Source organism: Uloborus diversus, chromosome 1 (assembly GCF_026930045.1).
Source record: "Uloborus diversus isolate 005 chromosome 1, Udiv.v.3.1, whole genome shotgun sequence".
Taxonomy (NCBI): domain Eukaryota; kingdom Metazoa; phylum Arthropoda; class Arachnida; order Araneae; family Uloboridae; genus Uloborus; species Uloborus diversus.
In genome coordinates this window covers 91,791,305-91,805,064 of record NC_072731.1, presented here as the reverse complement: position 1 = coordinate 91,805,064, position 13,760 = coordinate 91,791,305, and the positions used below count along the sequence as shown (strand labels likewise).

Genomic DNA, 13,760 nt, shown 5'->3' with positions numbered 1-13,760 from the left:
TCAATAAATTGTTTTTCTACGTTTTAAATTGAGTTTATAAACAGCAATTTTGTAGCAATATTTTGAAATATCAATCATATTCTGATTATATACCTATATATCATATATATAGTGGAATGTGGAGCCAAGTGAAGTTTTGAAATATTTACTCTGCTTTTAGTACCACATATCTGGTATTATTTTAAGAATGTGGTAGAGCATGTAGTTTACTCCAGTCAGGAAAAACATAACGCCGGATATGAAGCATATGATAATACAGGCAATTTTCAAAAATTGATACTCATATTGTAACATTTTGTTCCAAATACGAAAATATTTTTGCTATTATAAAATGATAAAGTTATTGTTTTCTTCATTTTAAATAGAAATTGAGACTTTCTAATGTTCGGTGCATTATTCATTTATTTAATATTTAGCTTATTTGTAGTTGAAATATTTTGTACAATTAGTCAAATGCATGCGGGAAAACATGAAATATTTTGTTTTGTTTATTCACTCCATCATTTAAGAAATCACTAACGTATTCATTGACTTGTAAATTCATTTACATTCCTTGATTTAGTTATTCAATCATTTATTCATTTTTTGACTAATTTTGCTATTCATTTGCCTTTTACTCACTCATTTATTTTTCTTCATACATTTATTAATTCAACCTTTTATTTTACTGACTCACTTAATCAAAGTTTTTTTTTTTTTGGTTGAATAGAAAATATTTCATTAGAAAACGCGTTAATTTTTAGTTACTTGCCCAATGAAAAATAAAAAACTTTTCTTGAACACGCAAACTTACTGCTAAAAATAAAAATACCATTTCAATACAAGTTTTATTATAAAATACAATGTTCATTCTTTAGGTTCTGTAATTTTCAAAACGAATTTTCTATTTGTTCATTAAAAAAAAAAGCTCAACCATCTTAATTATTTCTACTTTCAACTTATTCCCCTACTAACAAATTATGCCATAATCATTGATATTGTGCTATTACAGTACAAAAACATAGCATAGTCATCTTTAAAAGTTCTTTTCTTTTCTTTCTCTACATTTTTTACCCTCCCATTTTTACAAGCATTCATTTTCTTAATATTCATAAAATGTATGCTTTCTTATAACCAATAAGCATCGAAAATACACTGATTTGATTTTGTTTTTAATTACAAACAAGACATTTTTTACAGTAAAAAGAGAAAAAAAAATCAGATCACTTGGGTGGAATCGAACCCACCACCTCGGTCTCATTGCGTACATTTAACTCGCAAAGCAAGAGCTTTTCACCTCCAACCCGCGGAGGTACTTGTTGATTTCGTTTTCAAGGATTTACAAGTTTTTCTTCGACGATTAGTCTTAGTACATGCGCTTTTAATTCTATCTTGGAGCTTTAAAGTAGTTTTGATGCAAAAAGGAACTTCACACAAGTCATTGTGAATGTTTTCTCCAACAATTTCAAATCAGTACGACTTACTCAAAAAGTTGAGTAACGTTATACCCGTTGACAATGATATCCTTATTTATTTTTGTCGCAGTGTATTAGTCTTCGGTATTTTCTTAATATTTTAAAGTACAGAACGCTTTTGTAATCATGATGCAGTGTTGAATTAATCTGTGGTACACATTTAATTTTTATATGTGTGTGATAAATGCATTAAAAAACCTTTAAATATGCAAATCACAGCAATTAGAATGAAATGTGATGTAACGAAACAATTTTTCAATGAAAAAAAATTAAGCTTATCAGTTATATTTTTAACTTTGCTTCGTTTTTTGAATTGACCTCTTGTCTTCAATACTAGTTATTCCATGCGTAATTCTAACATTTCCTTCGTTTTCTGAATTACGTGGTATTTTTCTTTTCATTTTCTTTTTTTACATTTTGAATTTTTTTATTTTAACAGGGCCTTGATTTTGCCAATTTACAGTAATTGTTCAAAATGCATCTGTGTTAAAATATTTAACGAACGCTTCACCTTTACAATGTTTTACAATAAAACTGCACGCGAGAAACTATCAGAAAAAGATAATCGCATTTCCGTAAAAAGTTTCTTTCTAACTTCGGTCAGAATGTCATTTTTGTTTCAAAACTAGGAACGAAATGTTTCATCGAAATAATCTAAGAAAAAGTACGAAAAATTTCACTCAAGTTATTGAAATTTCCTCCTTTATTAGCATAGAAATTAATCCGCTCGTAATACATAGGCCACATGACTGCGCTACTTAAGTATTCCGAATATTTCCAAATATATTTCCTATTTTGCCTGAACAGTATTTTTTTTTCGTTATGTCGTGCACAATCGGAAATTTCATTTCAATAATAAATTAAAGTCGAGTTGCAAATAGAAAGAAAGCCTCACAACTGCTCACCACTACGTCAGTAAAACTTCCAAAAGGACGTGTCTTTTGTGAATAAAATTGTTTTTATTTAGAAGAAGTCGAGGTGAATTCAATGAATAAATTACTGAATATATTTGCTTAAATGCTAAAGAATTACTTATGAATATTAATGGAGCATTTTCGAAGAATTTGAGGTTCCCCACACATGTGTACTTTCTAGGGGAACATCAAACTCTAATTTATAACTAGCGAAAAAAAAAACAAAAAAAAATATCTTCTTTCGCTACCACTGTCTTTTCTAATGCGTGCTTAGGTTCTTAAAAACTTAAAAGCGGTGACATTAAAATTAGATTTCCAATGAAGAAAAATATTGATTCTAGTAGATAGGACTGGTGGCGTGAAAACTCTTTGAGAAAGAAAACAGGAACAGAAGTTCTTGCTCAGACTGCTTCATGATTGTAGAAGAAAAAGTAATTCTTTTTTAAGCTTCGGATCTCTCCTGAGAAAGTGGCTTACTCAACGTTAATGACAGCCTAAAAACAAATTCTATTATGGGCTTATTGGATCTTCCCCAAGTAGAGTAATATGTTGACTTTAATTAAAGCCTTTTCAACATGTCTTTTGTGGATATATAATGAAAGTACTTAAAATTGCTTTAATTGAATCTGGTTAATAGTTTATAGCAAAATGAACAAACCGCAATAGTTTCTTTCTTACGAACTAATTATGTTTTACGTTTCTCGGAGGATTCAAAAATCCAAACATTGCATTTTACGCTCTGTATAGTTTTTTCCGTAGTGATTTTTACTGAGTAATTTTTAAAAGTAAAACACAGTACGACATAAAAATACAATTAGCTGTTAAAGCGATTTTTTAGATTTTTTTTAATAGAAAACGTGTTTTTTAAGGATAAAAAAATGAAATTTTGTTAGACTTTTTGTTTTGTTTTGTTGAATATATTATATAAGAGTTTATCGATTCGTTAAATAGTTGCGATTTCTTGCAAACATTTTAAGACATTTCTGTTACATAAACAAAAACATTGATTTTTAAACTTGTTCAGTCATGAAAAATAACTAATTAACAAGAATATTTTTGACTTTTATCGAATGTAGTTTTTTTCGGGTCTTTGCTCGCGTTGATGAAGATTTTATCAAGCAATGCAGGTTAATTGTCAACACAGGCAGAGGTTAAATCGTTACCAAAAAAAAAAAAAAAACTACGCAGTGCTCGTGGAAGCAAAAACATCATTTTTGTCATTTGTAATTGTTTTTTTTTTTTTTTTGTTATTATTTTGGAATTGATAGGATCAGCAAGAACCTGCCTCTTACTATTCGGCGGTCGAGGTCAAGCTTTAGTATCCACATAAATATCTTGCAGGTGGTATATCTGATTTCCACTGAAATTAATTCTTAACTCTCTCGATCTATACTTTGATTAATAATATTTATTATTTTAAAAAATAGTATTGCACACATGAACTTAATATTGAAATCGGTCATTCCAGTTTAATAATTGCCTAAAAATGCATATTTACCTATTGCAATGTACTTTTGATGAACACTGTCGTAAATTGGCCAGTTCATTTTCTCATATCTTCCACGCCCTCGTTCATTTCCACCACTTTTTCCTTCCTCATCCACAACGGTATTTGGATCCCTAAAAAAAGGATATTTATAGACGTCGAAAACATATAATTAAAAAAGGTTTCTTTTCACATAAGTAATAACTCTGTGTTGCTGAAGAAGGAACACATTTATTTATATTCTTTGATAAATTTTAGACTGAAGAAAATTGCTCTCTTCCCTTTGAGGAACGTGAGTTTTGCTATAGTGTATAGAAATTCGTAACGCTTTCAAAAACAAATAACAATAAATGAAATAAAGTGCAGCTCTGGTTAGTTGAGCTGTGACCTTGACTATGTTTACCTGTTTTAGGGAAGTTTAGTGAAAAATAGACGTGTTATTGACTCGGATTTTAGTTGGAATATTTTAGAAAAACTACTAAAAAAGTTTCTCAATTCAAGTTAGCGCCAATTACCCCTTCCTGTTTTCCGAAACATAGATAAACATTGTCAGAGTCAGAGCGCAACTTGGCAGAGCCTCACAATACACTGCCAGCTCTGTTATTCCAGCCGAGGACTGCAGTTTCGTGCTCGTTCAGTCCTCGGCTGGATGGACTCAGCTGTCGGTGTATTTCATGCATTTCTGCCTTAACCCTGGCTATAGGGTGGTAACTTACTGTACTAACAACATTATTTTAAACAAATACTTTTTTTATAATGATAATATCAGGCCTCAATAATTTATAAACTAAATTTTTAACTTGGGGAAGATATTGTCACCTCAGAACAACAGATCTTTCTTTTGTTTCTGGGATTAGATGCCTTATGGTTGCTCTGAGGCAACGATATACGTCCCCTGGTCATTAAAGATTAAAACACAATAAAAAATTCTGTTTTCATTTTAAAGTTTTAATAACCCAAGATTGTTTTAAAAACTACGATTTACAATAAAACTTTGAACTCCAAAGTAGCATCATTTTTCTAATCTCGCATACTTAATGTTAACATAAAACATTAAGTTTTTCTGAGGGGTTGACACTACAAAATACACACCAAAAAAAAAAAAAAAATTTTGAAACTTTCTCGTGAAATAAGAGAATAATTGTTCTGCTAATTGTGTCCCAAAAAAAGGTTTAATGTTTGAAAGAAAATTAAATGACCTATGAATGTAGGGGACCAGCAACACATTGGATAGACTCAAAACGCTTCGTCATTATTCTTAATGGTAAATAGATTGGAATATGGTGCGAATTTTAGCAGTTAAAATACGACGTTCAGTAATTTATAGATTTTGGTAAAAGTATCATTTATATTCACTTATATAAAAAACAAAAGCGTCCCTTCTAAAAATTTCAATTTTGTTCGTATGTTTTTGGCTCTTATCACGAAGTTTTCTTTTAAACTTACCAAACTTTCAAAAAACTGAACAGCATGGAATAGAATCATTGTACTAAAAGTTGACACACAAATTATTAGAAATCATGATCTATGAAAATTTATAGGAATTAATTTCTCACAGCGCACGGGCGAAAGGCAGCAATTGATAACGTACAAAACTTTACAGCCTAGTATTGGCAGCTATTGAAAAAAAAAAAAAAACAGTTGGCTATCATAAAAAAGTTCAATTTTTTCAAGCGGAATTTCAGTTATTCTTGGATTGGCGATGAAACCTCAGGGATTGTTAAAAAATAAACCTATTTTGATTTAGAACATATTGAATTTGGCAGGAATGGCTTTAAGTTTTTGGCAGAAAAGTAAAGTGCTCCCGCCCGTCCAGAAATGAACAATGTTCCAAAAGGAATAGAGATTGTAGATTGAATATTTTTGTTTTTAAACGTCCAGACACTACATGAAGCGGTGGTAACAACTATTCAAGTGCGTATGAAAAAAAATGCACTTATGGGTTAAATTATTGATCCGTTAATTTGAGAATAAGCTGTGAAATATTAACCTTGAATTATCTAAGAGGAATTTCAGATGAGTGAACACTAAAACCGTTGGCAAATGGCATGTCTCTGTTTTAGAGTAAGAAGAAGGTCTCTTATTAATGCATTAGAGAGTGAATTATTGGAGGTAAATTGTTTTGGTGAAAACATGGTTCCAGAAGGAATTGAGTTTGTAGCTCTGACATTTCAGTTCTTAAACGTTGAGAAATGCTACATCTCATCAAAAACAACATTATTGTAAAAATTTCCCCGCCAAGAAAACCTTTAACTTTTTTGAACAAAAAAGAAAGCCTTCATCCTAAACCCAAAAACCCTCAGTCTTAAAAAGTTATGATATGTAGTTTAATCGCAAAAAATATGTCAAACTCTCATCCTTCCTGTTTTCCGCTTTCATCACACCTACTTCCGTTAGAACCTCCTCCCACCTTTAACTCCTTAGAAATATGTATAAATCCTTTGAATTGTTTATCCTATTTGGCGGGAAGCTTTTCAAAGTGAAATGGTTGTTTACTTCTCGCAAACAAAGATAAACAATTTAAAGGATCTATCCATCTCCATGGGTACTTTTGTATATGTACTTAATGGCTCCCTACGAATGCGTGTACAAAAAATCATTATCATAGCCCCTGCCCCTCAAGGGGCTGTTAAAGAATCCCGGGAAGGTACGATCTAGGGGGTAAAAACGAGAGGGAAGAGGGAGGGGGTCAAATAGCACAAAAGGCACATCGGTAGGGCGCAAGGAATGTGTTTCGAAATTTCAGCTTTATCCCTCTTTTTGTCTGGGCTGTAGCCCTGTCAAAGAGTGTGAAAACTTTTTTGAACAGCGATTTTCTAACTTAAATTCCTCCTCCCCCTGATAGTCCAGGGGATTGTATTTCGGTTTCTTTCGTCAGGGGCCAGTAGGGAATACGTATACCAAAAATTAACTCCGGGAATCTTCATGGAGCTGAGATACAGAGGGTTGAAAACCCCAGAAAACCCCAATTTGTTCTTTCGTGTAAACTGTACTTAGTCACGTTTGTTTTCTTCGTCTTTCTTGGCGGTGGATTTACTTTTGTTGGTTGCTGTCGTTTTGGTTTCCTTGGCGGTAGGCATTTGGTTTTCTTGGAGGCCCGGACGTTCCCTCGTCCCGTGAGGAAGTGTGGTAAGAACCATTTAGTAGTGTATGAAAAAATGCATGTATGGGTTGAATTATTGAACTGTTCCCTCGAAAGTAAACAGTAAAAATATTAACTTTAAATTAATTATTTAAGAGGAATTTCATATAAATGATAACTGGAGACGTATGCAAATGGCATACTCGTGTTTTGGAGCAGGAAGCAAGTCTCTTATTAATGCATTAATATCTGAATTATTGGAGGTAAATCGTTTTGCGCAATGATTTAATCTAAAACCTATTATTTTGCACCCTGTTAAAAGGATTATTTGTACTCCGAAGCAGCTATAAAATTACAAACACAAACCTGCCATTTGCGTTTCCTATTGTACTTAATATTCTAATTTACTGCTTAAGCTTATTTATATAATCTATCAGAACAAATGTTCTTCCAACAAATGTCCGTCCAATTTTGCCCCAATAGATTGTTAAACCCCCTTCACAAAAGAAGCATAATTCTGCAAGAGGTATAGTCTCCGGAAATCCTTTACCCATTGTAGTTCCTAGCAACCAACCACAGGACAAACAAGCTCATAGATTTCATGAGTACATTCTACACATATCGCTCGTTTGGAAGAAGAGTGCCGGAGTACGAATTTTTTGTTCGAATATTAACCACTGAAGAGCACAGCAAATTTACTTTTCGTAATACAAATTGCCTGAAGAGTTCAACTTCAAACGCTTCTCTACTAAAATTTAATTTCTTCGTATTGTGGCACACTTCTTCCAATTGAGCGATACATTTGGTAGGTTTTCCTTTACTCGATTTCTGACTCAGAGCACTGAACCCTTTAAACTCAAGTCTGATGTAATCCACTAGGCTGCATTCAAACTTATCCACATTTAAATAGAAAAAAGTGCTACTCATGCACTTTTAATATCAGTACAACATAAGGAAGTATGATAATAAAATTCGTCCTTTTATACCAATTGGGTTGATAAGAAAAATTGCTGGACAAATGTACTACATCCTCGATTTAACAAGAAAAAAAATAAATAAATAAAAATAAAAAGAGTTAAGTAGGGTATGCCGAAAAGGGAAATTTTTCATAAGCAACTTCTAATAGCAAGGTAAAGTTGTGTATTAACATCCTAAACATGGGGAAAATAATTTAAAAATGTAATAATTTTGTCTTCAGATCGTGCATTGGCAGCAAAAATTGAAAAAAAAAAAGGTAAAAAATGGTCAATTTTTCAATTCTTTTATAAAAACCCAAATGTACAAGTTTTTTGTTATAATCCCGTTAAAATGCTTCCTTTTAGTACTCTTTTAATATATCTTTGAAAATATTTATATTCCTTTTTAGTTTTAGTCCGCTCATAAGCTGAAATGTTACGTGAAATCAACCAAAATTCAACGTTTTTAGCTTATTTTATATATAGCAGAATTTCTTCGTTTAGTTCCCAGTTATATATTTTTAATAGTAAATGTGCACTATAAAGCTCTTTATCTGCTAATTCCAGCAAAGCATTAATAACCCAGAACTCACCCCAAGTAGGTTGTTGCACTTTGTGTTCCTCCCTGCAATTCTCAAGAAGACTGGACTTATTGACAAGACTTTTACATTTGTAAAGTATCTTTTATAATAACTATATGGTTTAAGCAAGTTTCTACGTTTCGATCAAGGTTTGAAGTTGGACTTGTTACTCCATTTTTACATTAAGAATTGCGAGCATAAAGGTTTTTACATTGATCCATATCTTGTCTCATGCCAAAACAACCTACCTACCTACTCACTAACTAGTTTAATAACCTACTCCACAGCCGGAGTGTAGAATAGGAACATTTACTGGTTTATGGGTAAAGCATCAACCGTTTTTTGTAAAATTAAATATTATTAACTTAGTAAGAACTCGGTCGGATGAAATCGAAGTTTTTGAAACTGACTTAAAAACAGAGCAAAAGTATTTGATGGATATTGTTAATGTAATACAGAAAGCAAATTTTGACTTTGATCTCGCTACCAAAAAACTAAGACGTTTTAGTCATTAGCTTTCGTTAACGTGTGCTAATGGAGTAATGGGGCTGTATAATATTTAAACTTAACTAATAGCGGAATGAAGGCACTCGTAAATAATATCTTATGCTTTTATGATTTGATACAATTAAAAGTTTTAAGAAAAGAACAACCTTCCATAAAACATTTACCTGTAGACTTATTTTTAGTTGCAAAATCTACAAGTAAGATGTGTGATAATCTTCAAAACATCGTGGATCCGGTGATTAAAAGAAATGATTACTTTATTATGTTTGAGAAATTGTTATTGGTCCATGGTAATGCACTAAAGGCAAAATATAAAGGAGTTGGATTATGGTAGGGTATCTATGCAATGCAAATAATTACCAATCAAAAAACACTTCTATTGTAATAAGAGAATTTCTTCCATCAATATTAAAATTTGAAGCTTCGTACTACAGCAGTTAGTTGACAGGTCAAATTGTTTACTTCCTCCGCATCAGTGATAATGTAAATAACAAGGATATTTTATCCCTTCTAGAAACTATGCATTTGCTTAAGTATGTATTCTTAAAATTCTCATATGACACAAGGGCAGTGTAATGGACTTTGGAACTGTTCAGTGAATCTGCAGAAATTCATTTGAGGTATCAGGCGGAAGAGATGGATTTACATAAAAACCTTTATATTTTTTCAAGCAATAGTGCCAAAACTGAGTCGTAAGTCCAACCTCACACCTTGATCAAAACGTTGAAACTTGTTTAAAACCATATAGGTATTGTGAAAGTTACTTTACAAATATATAAGTCTTGACAATTAGTCTTGTCAATAAATCCAGTTTTCTAGGGAATTGCAGGGCGAAATGCAAAGTTCAACCACCTACTTGTGATGGGTTCTGGATTGTTAATGCAACACAATATAATTGTAGTTCCAGCCAGGAAGTGTATAGTGCACATTTAAAATAAAAAATACATAACTGGGATCAAAAATAAGAAATACTGCAATACACAACAGAAGCTGAAAACGTGTATTTTTGGTTGATTTCACGTAACTTTGCGACTTTTGCGCGAACTAAAAACTGCAAAGGAATGTAAATATTTTCAAAGATATATAAAAAGACTGGTGGGGTTATCAAAAATATCCTTTTTTCCGCCCACCCTAATGTTTAGATGTTTAGTAAATATCATTTTTCAAAGTGCATTGCTGCTAAACTCGGACACAACGACTTCCCTGTTATTTTTAAAATATGGCAATACCTGTTACTACCACGAACTCAAGAAGTGCTGCCACAGACTCTCACATAAGCAGTTATATTTTAAATATGAAATAAAAAAATATATAATTTGGTAAATGACGAAACGCATTGCGTTTAATTGATATTTCTATGAATAATAAGAAGATCAAATCAGGCTTCGATCTTTCAAAAGTGAGAATGCACATCTACTGTAGTAAAGAGCTCATTAGTATCGTTTACGTAAATATAATTTGCAGCTTCATTTTCCTTCCTCGATCACGAAAACTGAGTTTGCGTTTGCCCCCCCCCCCATTATCATGCGAAACTTTCCATAACAGAATGCAAATACACGTGCTCTTCTACGAAGTCAAAAAGAGAAAAAACGAAGTTTAATTTTTTCAAGCACTCAAGCATGTTTTGAGAAAAAATATAACCTATGAAAGCGATACATTTCAAATATTTGTTGAATACATTTTATAAGATTGATTATCTCTCTCTCTCCCTCTGTATATATATATATATATATATATATATATATATATATATATATATATATATATATATATATATATATATATATATATATATATATATATATATATATATATATATAATATAATATAAACCCTGATAAAAAATAAATAGTTATATATAAATGGTTATCCTATCCTACGTGCGAAGTAATAAAATATGAACTTGTGTTTTGTTAAACAAATATTCAAATATTATTGATCGTAATGAGTTTGTAAGTATGTTGGTACTAAACCAGATTGCAAATATTTGCTCTTTCGTAAAACTTCTCCTTCAAAAATCTATGGAAACTTTTAAATAGTTTGCTGTTTCGATTTACAAACATAGGATCAGCATCGCACTGTATTGTGCCATGGCAGTAATGCACAACCTTTTTCCGTTCGAGGACCGAACCTAATATTAAAATTATTCACACGGACCAGAACACAAAAATATTTCGAAATGTTTTATTATTTTCTACATAACATGGGAAAACATGAAGCGGGCAGGAAAATTACATACTATTAACTGTTGTTATCAATTACTTGGTGCTTATTTTATTAAATGCATTATTTTCAGAAACCGGTTTCTGAATACTTGGCTCAAAATTTGCGACATTGTCACTTCTCATACTTTTCGATTTGTAACATTGAACAAATCAACAGGCCACACACAATATCGCAACGCATCCCGAATATGGTCCGCGGGCCATATGTTGAGCATCGCTGTTCCATAGCATAGTCCATGTCAATTCAAACAACTTAAAGTAAACATCCTACCTTTGTAGCCTCAAGAGTTTTTGAATTAAGAAAATGAGAAAAAAGTAAGTTACAGGTATATTTTTGTTTTTCCCTTAAAAACTCCTGGTTCAATTTGTAGCCCGCAAAAAAATGGCAACTTGGATGACATTTCGCACTTGCGAATTTTGACCAAAAAATCAAACTGGTACATAACGTTCGTACAGGAAGGTCAACAGACACACTGACCGACAAACGCACTTTTTACCCATGTCAAGACCGTACTTTATTTATTTATTTATTTATTTTTAATTTTCATTACTTATTAAGTTATTTTTTTTTTAATATTTTGTAACAATTTCGCTCTTTGCAAATTTTTTACATTGCATTAAGCGTCTTTTTAGGTCTTAAGTCATTCTTTAAAATTTTTTACGAGAAACATGCGAAAAACGAAACTGTCTACAGTACTAACAAATCGGTGAAAAATAAAAAGCTTCGACTGAACTAAATCAATTCTCCATTCAGTCTACTGCTATTTGACAAGTCTACTAACAAATGATTCAAGTTTGTCATTATTATTTTTTTTCTTTAACTTTTAAAACAAAAATACCGATTTGACGCTTAAAGATTCACAAGTTTAAAAATTATTTTTAGTACCGAAAAAAAAAAAAAAAAAAAAATTTATCTTATCTTAGTGTTTTGTGCAGTTTTGAATGGAAAGTTCTTTTTCTGTAAGTTCCTAATGTTTATGGTTGTTCTTTTTATTTTAAACTACCTTTAAAATCTCAATTAACACATTATTTTCCTGATTATAAACTAAAACTTTGATGTCTACAATTAAGTTTGTTTAAAGGAAATCCACCTGTAAGATCAGGTTTTATACAGGATTTGAATTATCCTTACAGCCTAGTGTTGTATTTTAAACTTCTCAAAACAAAACGGAAACGAACCAGAAAAAGGAATTAGACACCGGTTCTTCAGCTAATTATATTAATTTCAATATGAAAAAAAAAAAACCCATATTGTACCATACTCTACCCTACGTACTTATTTTATTTATACAATACTAAACGGCAAAAAAAATAAATAAGCAAATAAATAAACAAAAAAAGATTCTACCTCAAAAAATAAAGAGGAACTAAAAAGTAAAAAATAATTGGTGGTACTTACATACGATTTCCTACCCAAACCTATAATTAAAAAGGTTTTTTACAGCTCCAGTACAAAAATCAGCTAAAATAAACACCCAATTATAAAATAGACACTGAATTTAATATAAAACGATAATTTATTTTAATTAATAACTAATTATATACGATCTCTTAATTTTTATTCAGCTTTTGAAGTCGGGACCTCCTATAAACTACTACCTAACGTAACTGACAAGCCACGAAATCCTGAGTTGATCACTAGTTAAACTAAACATGAAATTAGTCAATAAATCTATACCTACTCAGTTACGTTAGGTAGTAGTTTATCGGAGGCTCCCTACTTCAAATGGTTATTAAAAATTAAGAACTCGTATATAATTAGTTAGGTATTAAAATAATTCATCGTATATTAAATAAAATCAGTGCCTATCAATGTTTAGTTTAGTTGATTTTTGTACTGTAATTGTAAAACAAATTTGATTTATAGGTTTGGGTAAGAAATTGTATGTAAGTTCGACCAATAATTTTTTACTTTTTAGTTCCTCTTTGTTTTTTGAAGTCGGTTCTTTTTATACTTAAAAATAATTTATTCAAGTTTTAGAAGTTAGACTTCTTTAATTATTTAAAACCAAGTTTTATAAGTATACCATTTTTATGGCAACATACATTATTGTTGTACTTCTTTATAGAAAAAGCAATTGCATTTGAAGTTTCAAAATCTCGTCAGATATTGAATAACCTCCGTAATTCGCTCAATGATAATTATTGCATATTTCATTTGATTTACACTTGTCTATTCCCATTTTGAATGACAAGTTCTGAATTTTAATAGACTTTAGCGGCGAAAAGGGTTTAAATTATCTCCCAGCCGTCAATCAATTATAAATTGCATGACACCCGGCGCAGCAGCTCAAATCTCCTTTTCAAATTACGAACAAATTGATCACCTCCCCTAGCTTAATAATTAATCCTCCATACTTGATCCCTAATTGATATCAAGGGTCTGGCATCATGTCACAAACAGTGATCGTTCACGGCCAGGCTTAATGCATCTAAATGATACCCGTGTATTTGCACGCATTCTGCTTTTGAAGGCCCGCATGCTGTCTCGGGCAGCAGTCAGATACGCATCCTTTACGGTGATTGAATTTATTGGATTTATATCTGTCGAATAT

At 31.3% G+C, this 13,760-nt stretch overlaps 1 protein-coding gene across 2 annotated transcripts in view; it reads right to left on the bottom strand.

The window, feature by feature from the left end:
* The window catches only part of LOC129231078 (neuroligin-4, X-linked-like), a 256,715-nt gene that overhangs the window by 28,942 nt on the left and 214,013 nt on the right, over nt 1-13,760 (bottom strand). For both annotated transcript variants that reach the window (XM_054865331.1, XM_054865326.1), the window contains exon 5: nt 3,867-3,988. In XM_054865331.1, the coding sequence (XP_054721306.1) occupies nt 3,867-3,988 (122 nt within the window). The remainder of the gene's footprint in view (nt 1-3,866; nt 3,989-13,760) is intronic.